Source organism: Gordionus sp. m RMFG-2023, chromosome 3 (genome assembly GCF_954871325.1).
Source record: "Gordionus sp. m RMFG-2023 chromosome 3, tfGorSpeb1-WG-v2, whole genome shotgun sequence".
Taxonomy (NCBI): domain Eukaryota; kingdom Metazoa; phylum Nematomorpha; class Gordioida; order Chordodea; family Parachordodidae; genus Gordionus; species Gordionus sp. m RMFG-2023.
In genome coordinates, this window is record NC_088777.1 from 11921236 (window position 1) to 11942442 (window position 21207).

General features: G+C 25.2%; 1 protein-coding gene across 2 annotated transcripts; it reads left to right on the forward strand.

Annotated features, from left to right (window-relative positions):
• The first annotated feature begins 411 nt into the window (after positions 1-411).
• Positions 412-19291, forward strand: LOC135926320 (uncharacterized). 2 transcript variants are annotated; one of them, XM_065462152.1, is made up of 5 exons: positions 412-481; positions 11588-11876; positions 13324-13464; positions 15761-16100; positions 18076-19282. In XM_065462152.1, exons 1-5 carry the CDS (start codon positions 443-445, stop codon positions 18176-18178), a joined length of 912 nt encoding a protein of 303 aa, XP_065318224.1. In that variant the 5' UTR covers positions 412-442; the 3' UTR covers positions 18179-19282. The 2 variants fall into 2 exon arrangements, with proteins under 2 accessions (XP_065318224.1, XP_065318225.1); XM_065462153.1 differs by lacking the exon at positions 13324-13464 and having other exon boundaries at positions 18076-19291.
• The last annotated feature ends 1916 nt before the right edge of the window (positions 19292-21207 follow it).

Below are 21207 nucleotides of genomic sequence, written 5' to 3' on the forward strand. Positions count from 1 at the left end.
CGAACCTTTATTTTCTTAACAGGCGTCCAAGATTATTATAACAAGACGAAAGTCCAGATAATTTTAAAATGTTACTAACTACAAATAATTTCATTATTTATCAATGCATCGCTCTAATATTTTAAGTGTATATTGCATAGATTTAGTCACAATTAACGTATAATTCAAGGAAATTATTTATAATCACATGACCTGTTAGTGTTAACAAGTTATTAAAAACAATTTTTAATATGTTCTAACCCTAACCCATAATTTACAAACCTTTAATAAACCGTAACCCTTATCTTTCCAAACATTTAGCCTAGTTATTTGTTTAACTTTAAATATATTTTATCTAATTAAAAATTTTTTGTAGCAGATTTCTTGAGATATTATCAGTCACATTGTCTACCATTTTATAATTGGTATTTTGTCATAATATAATATTCAACATTTTTCACGCATGAAGTTTGAAGGGATTATTATAGACAAATGCTATAATGTAAGCTGCAATTTATACAATTTATATTAAAAAGAAATCGAGAAATTTAATTTATAATATTAAAAATTACATAATATATAAAACATATTAGTAAATAGTAAATATAGAGTATATTTGTGAACGCCGAGAGCAACCAATTCAATATATTAACAAATTGTCAGTTCTTATATATTGGATGATTATCATTCCATGTCCTATTAGCCATTATTATTTTTTTTAAATTTTTTATTCTATGGCTTGACAAGCTAAATCATTTTTAAAATTTTAATCCAATAACAAATTTTCAGGCTGTGGAAATAAATATGAATTTGATTTAAATTGGAAATTAAATCTAATATAGAGTATATTTGTGAACGCCGAGAGTAACCAATTCAATATATTAACAAATTGTCAGTTCTTATATATTGGATGATTATCATTCCATGTCCTATTAGCCATTATTATTTTTTTTAAATTTTTTATTCTATGGCTTGACAAGCTAAATCATTTTTAAAATTTTAATCCAATAACAAATTTTCAGGCTGTGGAAATAAATATGAATTTGATTTAAATTGGAAATTAAATCTAGATATTTATTTAAACAATAGTCAGATTATATTCTAAATAGAGATATGAATCCATAAATTTTTTATATTATTACAGTGTTTTGTAGATTTAATTATTTAAATATCTTATCAATTTTTACAAGTTTAATATTTTTATTTATAAATGAATTAAAAAATATGGATGTTTGAATTAAATCTTCCCAGCAATGTATATCTATTTTATCCTTTGTTTTTTTATTAGTTTTTATATTATATATTTAGATATGTTTAATATTATTAATTTTTAAACATAGTTAAAAACTATAATTTTTAACCATGATTTGAATTTAAAAAATTTTATTTTAAATAAAATCAAATAATAAGTAGTAAATGATTTATTATATGATTTTCAATAGATTAACTGATATAATTCAATTTTAATTTTTTTGGAAATCAACCTTGCCTTTATAATTTTTTAATCCCACTGCAGGACTCTGCTTGCAATAAATGGAATATTAAAAGTTTTGAGTATATTTATCTTTTGTATATCTACTCTATACTTTTAGATTTTTATCTGCATATATTCAAGGCATGTTCCAGGGGGTGCTAATGAGGAAATGTTCTATATGGGTGATTCCATGTCAAATTGACCAAAAATACGAGATTTCGGCCAACCATCTCAAAAATGAATGAAACTTGGCCTGTTAGTTATTATGTTGTAAATGTTAATAAAATCAAAATGTTAGATTGTTAGCTCAACCAGATCCAAAGATATATGCCTTCAAAGTCGAGAATCACGAAGTGCATTTAAATCTTGCTATTTAAAAAAATACTTAAGATAGAGTTACAAATTATATATCATTTTATAGCCCTTAAAATTTTACGTTGGAAAATATTTAAAAAAAATTAAAAAGTTTCAAGTGTTTTATTATTTCCATGTAAATAAAAAAATTAACATTGTTAGGAAGGGATTTTTTCGGGGTGTTAATATTCACTAAAAATGTTTATCACCCTTATATTAAATGATTTAATAAATCTCGATAGCCATTTTTGTTTTTTAATTTTATTTAAATTTTTATAAATAAAAAAATGTAATATAGATGGCGTTATCTTAATTTTTTTTATAATATATAATTTTTAATAAAAATATGAATAATATTGTGATTAAAATTAAAAAATAAATTGAGTATAACCAAGAATGATGTCCTGGGGCGATATGTAAGCAGGCAGCCCATACAGATATTATTTTATTGACGCTATATTGTAAAATAAACATATTTTAAAATTTTATATTCAATCAAACTATTATAATTTTGTGCTTATTAATAGCATAAGCCATAATTTGTAGTTATATCTTCATTGTTGTGGATCTACTATCGTTATTATTTGAAAATAACAATTTTATTAGCTTTTTTATTTTTTTATTCTTATCATCGCTACCAATCAATCATATATTTCAAAACTTAAACATTTTTTACAACCAAATGAATTTATGAAAATTTGTGATTTATCTGAAAATTGTGCATTTATAATCCAAGACACTGTTCAAGGATTCCACTGTAATCAAGCCACTATCCATCCTATGATAGCATATTATAATAATGGCAATATAGAAAACCTTAATTATATGGTAATATCAGAGTCACTTCAATATGATGTTATTGCAGTACATTTATACCAGACTAAAATGATAAAATGTTTGACCAATCAATTCAGCAAAAAGCCAAACAAAATATATTACTGCTCTGACGGATCAGCTGCACAATATAAAAACATAATTTTTTTTATAAATCTGTGTTATCATGAATCAGATTTTGGTGTAACAGGTGAATGGCATTTTTCAACTACATCTCATGGAAAAAGTCCATGTGACGGCCTTGGCGGAACATTAAAAAGATTAGCAGCACGTTCAAGCCTTCAGCGCATCAATTCTGCACACATTTTAATGCCAGTTGATTTATATCAGTTTGCAAAACAAAACATGCCATCACTAAATTATATATATATAAAACGAACAATACAATTTACAAGAAATTAAAATGAGAAAGATTCAATTTAGCTCGTCCCATTCCAGGAACTCGGGAAATACATGCTGTATTTCCTTTGAGTTTAAGTAAGCTTAAATCAAAAATATATTCACATGCAGAGGACTTTCAAATTAACAATATCTCAAATGCCGATATTTTGCAGATAATTTGTCTTTTGCCAATATTAAAAGATTCGTAACATGTGATTATGACGATTTTTGGTGGTTAGCCACAGTACTAAAAAAGAATGAAATTACTGAGGAGATATATATTTCCTTTTTATATCCCCATGGACCATCACCATCCTTTTTTTTTACCCCACAATTGAGGAAAAGATATGGTTACCCATTAATCAAATAATAACAATATTACAGTAACAGGACATACCTACAAATTATCGTCTCAAGAAATTCTATTAATAAGCACAAAATGGGATAAGATTAAAACAAGAGGTATTTATTTTTATATTGTTTGCGCTAAAATTTTAAAATATGTTTATTTTACAATATAACGTCCTAATAAAACCATATCTGTATGGGCTGCCTACTTACATATCGCCCCCGGACATCATTCTTGGTTATACTCAATTGATTTTTTAATTTTAATCACAATAATATTCATATTTTTTTAAAAATTATATATTATAAAAAAATTAATATAACGCCCTCTATATTACATTTTTTTATTTATAAAAATAATAAAATAAAATTAAAAAAACAAAAATGGCTATCGAGATTTTTTATTAAATCATTTAATATAAGGGTGATAAACATTTTTAGTGAATATTAACACCCCAAAAAAATCCCTTCCTAACAATGTTAATTTTTTATTTTTACCGGAAATAAGAAAACACTTATAATTTTTTTAAAATATTTTTCAACGTAAAATTTTAAAGGCTATAAAATGATATATAAATTGTAACTCTATCTTAAGTATTTTTTAAAATAACAAGATTTAATGAAATCATGCACTTCGCGATTTTCGACTTTGAAGGCGTATATCTTTGGATCTGGTTGAGCTAGTACTCTAAAATTTTGATTTTATTAACATTTACAACATAAATAACTAACATGCCAAGTTTCATTCATTTTTGAGATGGTCGGCCAAATCGCTGGTCGATTTGTCATGGAATTACCCATATACTCTATTGACAGCTTTTGGGGTGATAGTTTGATTTGATTTTCTTATTAATTTTATAAAGAGGGTAAAAATTATTTTTAGAGAATCTAAAAGTTATTCTGACCTTTTCTCTTTGCTTATATAACATCTAAAGAATGGGTCAAAGAAGAACCTTTAGAAAATATTATTATTCAATATTCTATAAGAACATTAAATCAGGAAACAATTAGAATATGTGACATGGGTAACATTGAATATTCCAGATTAAAAAATGCAAGGCCATAGAGATGAGATGATAGATCCTGTTTAAGAATTAAAATTTATAAAATGATGGCCTAAGGTAGAGATGCATTGATATCACCTGTTTAAAATAGATACCTGTACCAAAACCGATAACCAATCAAAAAAATTTTTTGATCTTTTTTTCTTCTCTTCTAGCTTTCTCTTTTATAAATTTATTAATTTAGGCAAAAAAATGTTTTATTTATGAAGGTTTAATATCATTTTAATTGACCACTTGTATCAATTAAAATCTAAAACCTGTTAATACCTACAGTGACCACCCAATAAAATTATAATATAAGCTACATAAAACTTAAGTCTATATTCCCAAATATATATGTAGCTCTATAAAATCTAACTATGCCAATTACTATAGTATTGAAAGAAGCTATTCTAGGCTAAAATTAATTAAAAGCTGTTTGAATGTAATTTATAAATTTTTTTTTAAAAATTGAACACAATTATTATTATCCATTAGATAAAAGGACTATCTAACTACATATATTTATAAAAATATTTAGGGTAAAGTTACAAGGTAAGGCATATTTATCAAAAGTACTGATTGTAGCTGAATTAGCTTAAAAAATTTGTATTCAAAGTTTTGCAATAAGAATGTGGATAATTTCAATAGTTTGATTCATTATTAAGTTTTTCTATGATTGGGTGTCTAAGAACAAATCTTCAGTAAACCTTGTTTCAGCACAGTCTCATTAGTTTTACCAATTAATTTTCAAACATATTGTAAAATATCCAATTGACTAATTATATTCAACATATTTTACAATATTCATACCAATCCTTCTTTTAATGATAAAATATAAATTTTTTATAAGTATAATATAAAATAATTTTTTAGGCTTTATAATACATTAATTTTTTGCCCCGTCTCCAAAATCAGGGCTTGGTCGAAGATTGAGGGCTTTATTAAAAAGAGATGTATTTTAAAAAATTCAGAAAACTGCAGAGGTCTAATTTTTTCCTACCTTCAAAGTGGGCTCATATTCTTGCCCTATCCAGTAGCGATTGGTAAAATCAACATTTTTATGCTAATCCTGCCATGTCTCAGTGGCAATTTTTTTTTATCTAGACCCAGCCCGTTTTCTGCAGTCCAGCAAAAAGCTTATCGAGAGATCTCAAACTTAAAATATTTATTTTACTCTTATTTTAAATGTTATACATTAAAATTTTTTTTAATGTTTATCTATTTTATTCTATTACAAACTATTATAAGAAAATTGATCTAATATATTTCTCACCTGATTTTTTTTTTAAAAAACTTTTCTAATTTTTTAATTAAATTTTCTGATTTTTATAATTGTGATGTCAATCAGGTAAAAACGGAAAGATCGGACTATGAGCCGCTGGACCTATATTTTACCTCGACCCTAATTTATTGGTTAAAAGAGAATGTATTTTATGGGCGCGCATGATTTTTAAAATTTGGCCATTTTAGATAATTTAGTTTATTCTATACTTTTTTATTATTTAAAAATTATCTTTACCTTATTAGGCCCCAGATATTACAGTGAAACGAGTGTTAAAAATCAACTAACAATAAAAGGGGATAAATATAATTAAAGTTTTATTTTAATTTAATACATATTGAAATTAAATATGGAGAAGCAATTAATTAACAAGATTAATCGTTTTTAAATTAATAAAAAGAAATTATGTTGTAAATATAAATTTGTAATAAAATGGAAATTTTTTTTTGATCTTCTTTGAGAATTTTCAAGTAAGATTTTTGAATAAATTTTATCGAAAATTCTAAATCATTTTTTGTAAAAAGTCTTTTTGATATTTGAAAATATTTTAGAATTTCTTTAATGTCTATTTTGAAATTTTGCACCCATATATTTCGATAAAAATATGATAATACTATGAATTTTTATAATTCGATAAATTAATACATAAAAAATATAATTATAATTTATCAAAATATTCTTTTGTTCCACGAATTCGATGATGGTACCTTTTTAGAAATTAAAGAGTTAATATTATAATTATTAATACATATCAATTAAAAGGATTACCTAAATCAGTTGCCCGCGATAACCCAACTCCAAATAGTTTTGTATGTGATTGTAAAAGTTAGTAAAATCATAAGGAATAAATCCATGTAAGAGCTGAATAATATTCCCAATAATTTCATCTCTTGAATTAGGGCGGGGGTTTATTGCTCGATATTTATTTTCCAAGACTCCAAAAAAACTTTCGATGGGATTTAGCTGAGGTGAATACGGTGGTAGATATTCAATTCTATCTTTATATGCATCGATAAGATGGCTTTTATGGATAGATGCATTATCCATTACAATAATTGCATCTGGTGGTAAGACACTGATAAGCTCTGTCATAAAATCACGGAATAACAACCCATTATAAGCTCCTTCGATTATTTTATAATGGATTACCCCTCCAATTCCAATTGTACAAAGTATGCTTACATTTTTACCCTTAGAAAATGGAATTTTTATTACTGGACGGACATTGTATGGTGCCCAGGCGAGATTGGTACAACTTGCAAGTTTATTCCAGTTTCATCTAAGAAATATAATTTTTCTCTTGGGGTATTTAAGATCTTTACACAATAGATTTGACGAATATTGATTGCCCCAGGAGTATTTCTTCTATCAGGCTCCTTGCCAGCTCTTTTTTCCACCAACCTATATTTTTTATATATTTGCTAATTGTTGTTTTCGTTCTTGGACTATCAGGAGGTAAATTTTCTATTATAGTGAAACGAGTGTTAAAAATCAACTAACAATAAAAGGGGACAAATATAATAAAGTTTTATTTTAATTTAATACATATTGAAATAAATATGGACAAGTAATTAATTAACAAGATTAATCGTTGTGTTGGAAATTTAATTAAAAATAAAAAAATGTGTTAGACTTTTATTAATTTTTAAAATTTTTCTTAAATAAGTAAAAAAATACTTATTAATTTTTTAAATATTTTTCTTAAATAAGTAAAAAAATATTTATTAATTTTTTAAATTTTTTTTAAATAATAAAAAAAAATGTTTAATATAGAATCTTTATTATCCAATAGTAATATTAATTTTTCAATTTAAATGAAAACTCCCAATCTTCGTCGAGAATTCAAAGACCAAAAAGAATACACAAATATTGGAATAAAGAAAAAATAGATATAGTTACTAAAATGTTATCAATGCCAGAAAGAGAACAGATGAAAATTTAAGACATTGCAAAATACTTCGAAATGTCTACATCATCAGTTCATAAATTTAGACGGGACACATTTCAAGATATAAATGGAGAACCTTTAAAAGAATATAATATTCAAAAAAGAGGAAGTAAAAAAAAGATACTTCCATAATTGAAAGACTCATCATAAATTTAATGATGGATAATAATATTCTTACTATCCAGCAGATAATAGAAAATTTACCTCCTGGTAGTCCAAGAACAAAAACAACAATTAGCAAATATATAAAAAATATAGGCTGGTCGAAAAAAAGAGCTGGCAAGGAGCCTGATAGAAGAAATACTCCTGGGGCAATCAATATTCGTCAAATCTATTGTGTAAAGATCTTAAATACCCCAAGAGAAAAATTATATTTTTTAGATGAAACTGGAATAAACTTGCACGTTGTACCAATCTACACCTGGGCACCATACAATGTCCGTCCAGTAATAAAAATTCCATCCTCTAAGGGTAAAAATGTAAACATACTTTGTACAATTGGAATTGGAGGGGTAATCCATCATAAAATAATCGAAGGAGCTTATAATGGGTTGTTATTCCTTGATTTTATGACAGAGCTTATCAGGGTCTTACCACCAGATGCAATTATTGTAATGGATAATGCATCTATCCATAGAAGCCATCTTATCGATGCATATAAAGATAGGATTGAATATCTACCACCATATTCACCTCAGCTAAATCCCATCGAAAATTTTTTTGGAGTCTTGAAAAATAATTATCGAGCAATAAACCCCCGCCCTAATTCAAGAGATGAAATTATTGGGAATATTATTCAGCTCTTACACTAATTTATTCCTTATGATTTTACTAACTTTTACAATCACATGCAAAACTATTTGGAGTTGGGTTATCGCGGGCAACTGATTAATTAGGTAATCCTTTTAATTGATTTGTATTAATAATTATAATATTAACTCTTTTAATTTCTAAATAGGTACCATCATCAAATTCGTGGAACAAAAGAATATTTTGATAAATTATAATTATATTTATTATGTATTAATTATTTTATCGAAGTTATTATAAAAATTTATAGTATTATCATATTTTTATCGAAATAAATTGGTGCAAAATTTCAAAATAGATTACATTTAAGAAATTCAAAAATATTTTCAAATATCAAAAAGACTTTTTACGAAAAATAATTTAGAATTTTAGATAAAATTTAAACAAAAATCTTACTTGAACATTCTCAAAGAAGATCAAAAAAAATTTCCATTTTTTATTAGAAATTTATATTTACAACATAATTTCTTTTTATTAATTTAAAAACGATTAATCTTGTTAATTAATTGCTTGTCCATATTTAATTTCAATATGTATTACTAAATTAAAATAAAATTTTATTATATATTTATCCCCTTTTCCTGTTAATTGATTTTTAACACTCGTTTCACTGTATCTGCTGGATAGTAAGAGTATTATTATTCATCAATAAATTTATGATGAGTCTTTCAATTGTGGAAGTATCTTTTTTTTACTTCCTCCTTTTTGAATATTATATTCTTTTAAAGGTTCTCCATTTATATCTGGGATTGTGTCCCGTCTAAATTTATGAGCTAATGCTCTAGACATTTCGACGTATTTTGCAATGTCTTTAATTTTCATCTGTTCTCTTTCTGGCATTGATAACATTTTAGTAACTATATTTTTTCTTTATTCCAATATTTGTGTATTCTTTTTGGTCTTTGAATTTCGACGAAGATTGGGAGATTTCATTTAAATTGGAAAAATTAATATTACTATTGGATAATAAAGATTCTATATTAAACATTTTTTTTTTATTATTTTAGAAAAATTTAAAAAATTAATAAATATTTACTTATTTGAGAAAAATTTAAAAATTAATAAATGTCTAACACATTTTTTTATTTTTATTCCAACACAATGATTAATCTAGTTAATTAATTACTTGTTCATATTTAATATCAATATCTATTAAATTAAAATAAAACTTTATTATATTTATCCCCTTTTATTGTTAGTTGATTTTTAACACTCGTTTCAAAGTTTCACATGATATTAAAATTTTAAGTTTGATTGATTACATCTTTTCTTTTATAAGTTTGAACTTAAATATTTCTTAATCAATAATAATTTAGCCTATTTTTTTGAGCATATTTTTTTTTCAAATTCTATCGATTGAATTGTTCTGTTAATTTACCAATTAATCCTATTAAATCATGCACTGCAAAATTTATATAATCTCATAATGAAGTTTAAAATCAATATTTACCATCTTATTCATCCTCAATATTGTTTTTTATTAACCCCAAAACTATAAAATTGTATAAATATTTTTGGAAATTTTATTTAAAAAATTATTAAATGCTGAATAAGGTCAAAAAAAATTATTATATGCGAATGAGGTCAAAATATTAATTGAGATGAATAATATTGTATCGATTAATGTTTAAAAACAAATAACATCTTTAAAGAAAATTTATCAAAGAACCCAAAAATTGCAAATTTGAAACCAAATGCCCAATAGCTAATCAGTTCCGATTTTAATTAATTCGAAATTTCTTAAAATTTATATATTATATTAATGCTACATTTTATTTTATCACTAGTAATCACTGGGTTGGGTAGGATGGATATAAATATTTTTTCGAAAAAATATTCTTCAAAATAATTTTAATTACTTTTTCTAGTGTAAAGTAAAGGGGAAATTTTAGATAAATTTTAAGCAATATTGAATTAAATAAAATTCCACTAAAATATGTATTTTTATTATCAGACCCACGAAGGAGTTGGATCATACATTTTTCACTAATATATGTATATATATCCCATACATGATGTCTGACCCGTTTTATTATAGAGGACGGTACCTCTATGTAGCTTGCCAGAATAGTGTAGAAGGATAAAGTATTATATAGTGGCTATTTATTAGTTCCGTTGCTGGCAGAATAGTATAATATTTTGAAATTATTAATATAATGTGAACCTACGATCGGTTGATTTATTTTTTGTTTTTCTTATATATTTTTTTTAATGTTTAAATAGTTTTTATTGCTTTCATTGTTAGTGGTAGGTCGATATCGTGTATCCCGTAGGATAAATATTGTATGTTGACGTCGATTATCCTAACTGTGATTGGGATTATATGTATTTATCATTCAATACGTAATCAGTATCATATTCGCATTATATGATATTTTATTATTATTGATCCACATTATCATCATTCTTGATATTTCGTCATTATCATCTCTTAACTAATGGTCCACGTTATTAATTTATCCTTATTCAGTAGTAAAAAAGCTAGCTCAATATTTCATCCAGAAAAATATTACTCAAGCCTGAAGATTTTGCTCATAGAAGGAACAAAGGTCTAGACATATATTATCGAAATCTCGAGACTTAGGCAATATTTTTCTGGCTTATGAATTCGTTTAACAACACTTCAGTAAAGTCACTAGAGGGAAAGGTGCATGGAGGCTTAAACCTTCTGAAAAATTTGGAAAGGCCCCTGAAAATTTTGAATTTTTTAAAAAAAGAAAAATTGCTGGCTAAAAAAGTAATGTAGAAATTGTTAGCTAAAAAAAGATCATTTTGAAATTATTAGCCAAAAAAGATCATTTTCAAAAATATTAGCAAAAAAAATTATGAAATTTAAAATAATATATAATTACTTTTTTTTGGTAATTTCTGTACTTGTTCTATTTGCCGGCTAAAAAATAGTCAAACATTATTTTAGCCGAAAACTATCACCTCATCCTTTTTATTAAGCTCGTTAGTATAGTATAAGCTTGAAGAAGACATAAGTTTAACTAACGCCTCAATGCAGACTTATTTTCCTATGTACACACCTGTAGGTTGAATATAATTAGCTGAACCTAACAGTAAATCATAATTTTAAACCTTTTTTTTTGCATATTATATAATTTTCACTTCATAAATTTATAAATAAGTTTAAAGTGCTAATATGTATCACCATGGCTATAATAACCCTATTGGCTAGTCTCCTTTCGTCTTCCTGGGTCGAATCTCACGGGTTTAAAAGTGGCCTCTGGAAAATATGTGTGACCAAATTCGATTTCGATAAAACTTTCTCAACGGATATATTGACGAATGAATTAACGTCCGCCATCCACCCGGAAGGATCGTTCGAATACCCTGCTTACGTCGATAAAACCTTTTACATGAGAAATCCAGGCTGTCATATAATATTCAATAACGGACAGAGTTTAGCAATTCCAAGTTAGTCAAACATTAGGATATTTACTTTACCCTGACCATATATTTATGATTGATGTATTACGGTTTAGTAATTACTTTCTCAAAACTCTCATTATTTATATTCGATAGGAAATAATTTAAGAATCCAATAGCCGAGAAAAAAAATCGATTAATCAGTCTAGTCATAAGAAACATACATTCTTGTTATTCTTAATTATTAGATTTTCCAATTATACTTTATATTCAACGAATCTTCCCCAATTAGAGCCCTGTAAATTCCTTTTTGGTCCAAGCCAGGCCCGTTTTTTTAAAGCCTGAGCCAGGTATGACCTTTTTATATATATAATTTCTAGGCCTGAGCCGGACTTTATGTTGACTCGCAGTTAGCTCAAACTAGAGATTTGCAAATCACTACCCAAGGCCGGGATCTAATAATTTCAGTTCGGGCTAGGTCGGGCCTAATATATTTTAAAAAATTTTGGGTCGGGCCGGGTCTGGTTTAAATTTTTAAATATGATATCATTACATGTCAATAAATTGATTAAATTTAAAATTCTTGCAAGAAACAAGGCGCTAATATTTTTTATTTGTAGAATATTTTTTTTACAATAATAAAAAATTAAATTTTCTATGTTTAAATAAATTCGGACCGGGCGGACGAATAATTTTTATTTCGGGTCAGGCTTTTCGGGACTAATAAATTTTTGTTCAGGATCGGGCCGAGATTGAAAAATTAGGTCCGATGCAGATTACTAGCTCAAATGCCAATTTATTTCAATTCTTTTTGAATGTCCTAACTATATGATAAAGATGAATAACGCTAATTTAATGCTTCTTTTTCATGAATGAGTCAATATTAAAAAAATTTTTATCAAGTTTTGAATCTTAAATTTTATTTTTAACGAAAAATTTTTTTTCATAAAAAGATTCTTATAAATAATAATTGAAAAAATTTATGTATTATATTTCCCCCCTCTAAATCAAAAAAAATACACATTAAATTTTCTCAACCATTCGTCAAATGTTGTTGTAACTTGTGGAAAATTAATTTTTTTTATAACTAATAAATAAATTTTACATTCCACAAAAGAAAAGGAAATAGTCTATAAATTTTTTCTTCTCTCGCTATTCACGTTAATTAAATCAATTTAGGATTGAATTTTAGCCATTGGCTTATTTCTTTGACAAAAATGTTTTTATAAAATAATCTTGTTTTAAAGCACTAGTACTGAGATTATTTGTCCCTTTTTTTATTAGGTAAAAAATAATATTGAAAACCTCCTCCCCTACACGTATCTTTAAGTTAGATAAATGCCCGAATTAGACAAGCTCACTTTATATTATTTAAAAAATGAACCGAGAAGAGTTTAAGTAATTCTCAGGAATAATTTCTAGTCCGTCGAAGAGTTTTATAAACGGGTTGTACTAGTAACTATAAAAAAATTCATTTTAATTCCTTTTTTTATAGCTTGGCGACTGGTGGTTTTGATGCTTATATCCTGTTCCATGCTATTCCTTATTTTTTCTATTGCATTTTTTACGCTAACCATGATTACCCTTAACCCTACACTGTGTACGAACGCCACCATAACAACACTTTTTATAGCCGGTATATTATATAAACATTTTTAATCGATTAATATTATTAACCCACCATATTCGTTAGATAAAATTTAAACCAAGGTTCTGAAGCGAGCATGCGCTTTAGTCTTAAACTAAACTTTCTGAAAAATTAGTAGGACCCTGTTTGGATATCGTTTAAAATAATCTAACCTGGGCGAATTCGGTTAGAAATGTTGCGGGGCCCAGTACTCCGATTAAAGCTTTTATCTATGATTATTTCCAGCTTTAAGTCGGATTATTTTGGAAACTTTTATGTTTAACCAAGGTTATTCAACCTTGAGCTATCACAACCTATTCTGATTTGTTTTAAGTTTGCACATTAAATAAATTTGTTATTTAAATATTTTTGTCGGTACAAATTATTCAAAGACGTGGTAATTCATAATAGCCTAAACAGACCACTGTTATGAAATAATACAAGAATTAACACGGCCTAATCTATGAAATAAACGTTGCGGTTCTAGAAAATGATAAAGATGATTTAAACTCTAATTAATTAAATATAGCCATACGCTTCTTAATAATTATATTCTTGTTTCATTTTATTTGTAATTAACAAGATTTCCATGAAAATTTAACACGTTGATATAGTTACTCATTATAGAGGACTTAATTCCGGCGAAGGTGAAGGTTAACTTTTTAATATGTACTTGAGCTTATAATTTTCTAAAAATTGAATATATGTTTATTAAATCAATATAAATTTATATTGAAAAAAATTAGGTTGGGACCATTGTTTTTTTAGTTATTTAACTTTTTCTAATTTTTGATAAAAAAGGAGTAATTAAATTATATAGATGATGTGTTCAAATGTCTAGATAATTTTTTAAAAATTTTAATTAAATATAATTAAAATTTAGTATGATATCCATTTTGTGATTTTTAAAACGTCTAAGGATGTGAGCGTGCAGGTATTCCCAGTTGCTGGTTTGGGGATATACAATTTATTGTTATTGACAGAGATAAAAAGGCCTCCTCCCCCTCTTCAGGTAGAGCGAACTATATATCTATTTTTATTATTCAAAGTTTTGTACCCCATTAATCACCAATGTTTAATTTTTGAAATATCAATTTTAGCGTTGGATAATTCTTTTGTTTTAATTTATAAATTAGAAAAGGATGTGTCTTGTCTCGCCATATCTTTTTCCTTTTAAAAATACAAACAAACATTTTTTAAACTTGTTTTGTTTAATTTTATAAGCTGTTAAAATTTGCATATTTTATGATTTTATTTCGAGAAAACTTAAAAAAATAGTTTATATAAAATTTTAATTCAAAAAAAATTTTATTATCTCATATCATATCATAAACTATAACCCCTTCATAGAAAAATGCTCAAATTTATTTTATCAAAAAATGAACTCGTTACCTTCCAATGTTTGATTTTTGGAACTTCACAAAGGTAATGAATTAATAAAGAAAAAGTTGAAAAAGTTTTTTATGGAATTGTAAATCCCTTAACAATAGGGCACATGCTTACATCCACAAACGTTTTAAAAATCACAATAAAATGGAAATCAATGTCTAAATAATGATATTTTATTTTAAAATTAAATAAATGTTGTTTTTTAAAAGTATATATTTTTATTATATTTTTTAATAAAATATTAATTTTTTTTAGCCCATCGCTATTTATTATGACTTTTTTTATAGAAAAATAATTAGAAAATATTAAATAACGAAAAAAACAATAGTTATTAATTTTTTTTCAATATAAATTTATATAGATTAAATAAATATATATATCATTTTTTAGAAAATTTTAAGCTCAAGTACATATTAATATCAACCTTTACCTTTTACGAAGATGAAAACCTGAGAATTAAGTTATTTTTAAGAAAGGAATTCATGGGCTTAATGATACCAAATATAGGTCTCTATCATTTATATTTTTTAAGTAATCTTTATTTTTATCGGTTTTTTCGGATTAGGAAGGGATCCATTTTGTATCATTGATTCGCTATATTTCAGGAACTAATTGAATTAGAGCTTAAAAAATTAAGTTACACAGGTCCTCACAACATATTGAATCATCATGACAAGTTTCATTCCATTTGAAAGAGGTCCACGAAGCCTGATCGATTTAACAAACATGCTCAATATATTTAAATTTGTTTTATCTTAAGTAATATATCAAAAACTTCTATATTAATTTAAAAACAGAATTTAATAAAAATAATTTTTGCTAGAAGCAAACAACGTATAAAAAAATACCAAAAAATACAACTTATTTTACATTTTGAATAAATTATTTTATCAATCGTCTTTCTTTAATATTCTAGCAATAACCGCATCCTTGGGCTTGGCTATATTCCCCATACAACTTCGTCGTTCCATTCTTTACATCAAAACAACCCACAAATTTTCCCAATCGCTACAAAAATCGCTTAAATTTGAAAATCCACAGCACAATGATTATGAAAATATAAACTTTCGCAGATTCGAGATGAGCTGGTCTTACGGCCTGGCTTGGGCCTCTGTAATATTTACTATCGGGGCTTTGCTGACCCTGTACTTAGAAAAAACATGTCATATAACAAATAACAAAAACATAGCTAACGGGCAACGCAATAAAAATGGAATCAATACTCTCAGTCAGAGCAGTGAACTTAACGAAAAAAGGTGCTAATTTTTTATAAGTCAATGAATATTTAAAAATGATTTAAAGTCTTGCGATTTGGAAATTTCTCCTCCTGTAAATTAGATGATCATTTTTTCTATTTTCCACCTACCAGTTATTGGGTAATTCCAAGAAAAATCGATCAAATTTGAACGACCATTTTTAAAATGAATGAAACTTGGCATAGAGGTTATATATATTATATACTTTATACAAATGTAAATTTTAATGCCCTAGCTCAAATATTTCCCGAGTGATGGGCCTACAAAGTTCGATGAGAGTCTTTTCCTCTTTTAACGAATCTTAAATACTTAAAATATTTTTGGTCTAACAAATTATATATAATTTTGTAGCCCTTATCTCCAAATGCAAATATTATTTTATAAATATCTTCAATGTCTTTGTATTTCTGGTAAAACAAAAATAAATTATTTTGAAAAGTGCACCATTTAAAATGATGAAACGTGTTTATTATCAATATATTTATATATTTAAGTAAAAATATTAATGGAGAAAATAAAAATTTAAATTTTATTTAATTGTTTTTATGGAAAAGAAAAATCAGTTATAAAGGGCTTTTGAAACGATTAAATTGATCAAATATCATTATATTTAAATATTTAAGTAAAAAAATATTAGTGGAGGAAAGAATTTAAATTTTATTTAGTTTTTATAATTTTAGGAATAAAAATATCAGTTATAGAAGACGCTCTATAAAGATAATTATAATATATTTTCCTTTTATTGGGGTACAACAATATGTATTTTTTACAAATTTCTAGTATATATAATAAATTTATAGAAATATTTATAGTTATTTATAATTAAAAATGCATATTATATTTATAAGATATATTATATTAACTTTAAAAATAACTCCCTCTATAATTGTCATTTATTTCTAAAATTATAAAAACTAAATAATCCTTATTTTCTTCATTAATATTTTTTATTTAAATATATATATTTTAGTAATAAACAAATTTTTTTTTGTTTTACCGGAAATACGACGACACTGAAAATATTTTTTAAAATAATTTTTGCATTTTCTTAAGGAAAATTTTAAGGGCTACAAAATGATATATAATTTATTACTTTGAACCAAAAATATTTTGTATATTATAAGATTCGTTAAAAGAGGAAAAGGCTCTCATCGAACTTTGAAGGCCCATACATAACCTTCGATATATTTGAGCTAGGTCATTAAAATTTTGATTTATATAAAATATACAAATTTAACCTTCAAACCAAGTCTCATCTATTCGAAATGGAATTAGGCTCACCCCGCGGAATCATAGCTAAGGATAAACAACACTTTCTTGGTTCTAAGATCAATATATTCTATATATATAGCGCCATCTATACATTTTAATACATTATTTACTATAATTTTAGAAAAAAATTAAGCAACCGCGTTAATTATCTAAGAAATTATTAGAAAAATAATAAACGAGAAGTAGGATTGTAACTCCTATATTTTGTAGATTAAATGATATAAAACGACTGTATAAAAATAATTTATTTTTTGTTTTTCCCCTAATTATCAATTATTGACTTAGTTATAACTATGAAATTTAATATTCAAATTGATTTAGTTCTTAATTGATTATAACTAATTATTTAGCAGCGACAAAGAATAGAAAAGCTCAATTTTTGTACCATAAATCCCCATTTTAAATAATATAATCGTTAACGAGCTAAAGATTCGTTTTTAATCTAACTAGGAATATAATACGTGCCTACAAATTTTATCGAAATTGAAAGAAGTGGGGTTATGAGGTGTTTGATTTTTACCCTACATAACCCCAAATTATATTTTTCTTAAGCTTTAAGATAATTTTATTATTCACCTTCATTTTAATATGTCTATGTTTATAATTATTTTAACGTTAAATATTTATATATAGCCTTTCTTTATATATAAGTTTATTTTTTTTTATCAGTATAAATTAACAGAATATTTTTTTTGATATAAAGCTCGGATGGTAAATATTATTATTCATCGGAAAGAGAAAAAGCTCGTTTTGACTATGAAGAAACTTGCAAGAAAAATAAATTTCATAATGGCAATCCAGTGTAACTTTAAATAATTAGATTATTTCTTCTTTCTTTTCAAATTTTTTATTTTTTTTTAACCGGTTAATTCATTGTAAATTATTACACTTTTTATTTCTTCCAAAAGCCTTTATTTTTAAAGCCGATTATTTGGAATTTATTTATTTACTAATTACGTAATTAAGTAAACTAAAAATCGGAATAACCTCCAGAATCGAATTGGTTTAATATATGCATTCTGTCATTTTATTGTAGCTTTTAATATATTATATATATAGTTGGTGTTAGCATTTAAATCAAAGTTATATTGTCATTTTTTTTGAAAAAAAGATGAATTATCAATTAATTCTTTCATCTATTATATTATAAGTCTTGTCCTAAATATAATATATTTAGAAGAACTAAACTCTTAATGCCAAAAAATTATGAAAGTTTTAAAGTTTTAAAAACTTTCCTCCTAAAAATGCATCCTCTTGGAAACATTATAACATAATCTTTTAACATTCATATAATACCTACATTGTAATGTAAAGAATTTATTCAAATCTAGGGTATAATATCATTATAATATAAAATTTTCATCGCATTTTCTTTTTATGAATTTTTTTATTCGATTAATATACACCAATTTGGAAATTATGTAAAAATAATGTTATTAAATCATTTGTCCTGCAAAATAAGCTGATTTTTATTACATTTGTCACAAATTTCCGCCATTTTTCTACTAAATATTATTTTTTATTTTTATTTGATAATTTAAGTATACTTAATGAATTTATTAAGTTATTCTCAAATCAATTCAGTTTTTTTTTAATTTCTAATGACCACCTATAGTTTAATATGAAATTTTGTATTTAAAAAAAATTTATGGAAAAATCATTATAATTTAATATATATATATTTTAAAATTACATGTAATATATTCCATGAGATTGATATTTAATCTATTCTTCAACATGTAAACTTAGCAAATTCATCACAGAATATTATTTAAAAATTCAAATGTGATTTCTATATATATTTTTTTTAAATGAATTTTTTATACTTTATATATATTTTTTTAAAATTTATGTTTGATAACCAGCCATTTTGTTTTTATATATGAATTTTGTAAAATTTGGCACAAATTAATATATTTATATAATTTCTTTTAAAGAAATCAATTTATATAATAATGAAGCAATTTTTATATAATAAATCCGATGTTTTTTAAAGATTCAAATTGTAATCATAAGCATGTTATTTGGGGTATTGCTTGCGATATTTATTTTTTTTGTGGGGGGGGGGGGGGTGGGATTATAAAATAAAAATATTAAGGCACCCTGGTTAATAGAAATGCTTGTCACTATTGAATGAAAATCTTTTTCAGAAATTAGTTTTTGCAATTTGACTGGTCTAACTTTCACCAGTCAAATATAGTCAAGTTTAATATATATTTTTTGACAATATTATATTTTTGCTTTGGTGGGATTCAACTGAGTTTCTTTTTTATATAATCATAAAAGTTATGATTTCAGTTTTTTATATGAATATTTCCCCAAGCGTACTAATTTCTTTTTGAAGAAGAAGTGGAACTTGGAAAGGGTAGACATTTCCCCTTCCCATAAAGGGCAAGGTGGGTATAGACTCTTCCACGTCATCTTGAGATCATCTGCTTAATGCTTCCATATTCTACCACATTTCAAATATTTTTTTTCTTACCAAATATGCTGCCTTTTCATCAAAAATTTATTATATCGGCGAAAATGACTATCACCACTACAGAAACCCAATTCTTTTGTTATATCAGGTTATATAAAACCCCCCTTAATCTAGTTTCTTTTTAAACGCTAAATTAAGATTTTAGCCAAAAAATTTGGGCCAAACCTTTCTGGCATCTATATATGCCAAATCTCGGAGTATGCTCACGTTTATGTTGATTTTTTGATTAAAAATACTTATGAGTTGAGACTAAGTCGATAACCAACCATTTACCAACACTCATTTTAATTCTTTTTGACTATCAAAATATTTTATCTCTTACCCTGAAACTGATTAATTTTTTGTAATTTAATTTTCTTTGAGGAGTAAAAAACATTGATGGAGTGAATCAAAAGGTCTTAACTATATTTTACTACTAAAAACTTTTAACACTAAAAACTTAATGTTAGAATCCTCCTGACTTTATCGCTCACATTGCATAACTTAAGTTGACTTCGTTGAATTTTTTTAGTATTTTTACTTTCCAACTGTAACTTCATACCGATTTTGGAAGTTTTAAATCTAGGATGGACTTTTGTCTAACCCTTTTTTAAAATAAATTATACTATTTGTCTCCACTGTTAGATATTTATTAAAATTTATACGAAATAATGGATTAGAATCTATTTTAAAATATACATTTAACATCTAATTTCAATTTCATCTCAAAATTTTTTTAGTAACATATCTCGTCCTATTCTGCGTAGTGCTCTTAATATGCTCTGCCACGTACATTTTATTTCATGCTTTCAAGATGCACAAAAAAATATTCGGATACTCGGTCCCAAATTTGAATTTTTTAAAATCATTAAGTCAAAAAAAATAATAAAAATTTTGTGAAAAGATGTACTTTAACACTTAAAATATAAAATTTAATTCGAATATTCATATGTAACTTAATACGTGTTTGACATTTCCTCTAACCATTAAGACATTTTTCATTAAAAAAACATAACTCAGCTATTTTTATATGATTATATCATTTTTTGTTAGAATTTAATAATTTAGATTAGTTTTTTAATTTACAATGTCACCACGTAACTACGGCTCTCAAGTAATTAATTTCAAGGTTTGGGCCTAATTTAACTCTGTCAGATCTGTTGGTCTCTAAGTTAATATTATGTGATTAGATTATAAAGTTTTAAAAATCTACTCTTAATAAAACTAGTATAAGTTATAATATTTTATTAAAAATATTTTGTATCTTAAAAAATTGTACAATGAATTTTTTGGGGTTTATGGCTCATAATTCAATTTATAATTTTTTCCCCAATAGTCAATAGTGAATAAAATCTTTTTACGCATTAACAAAAT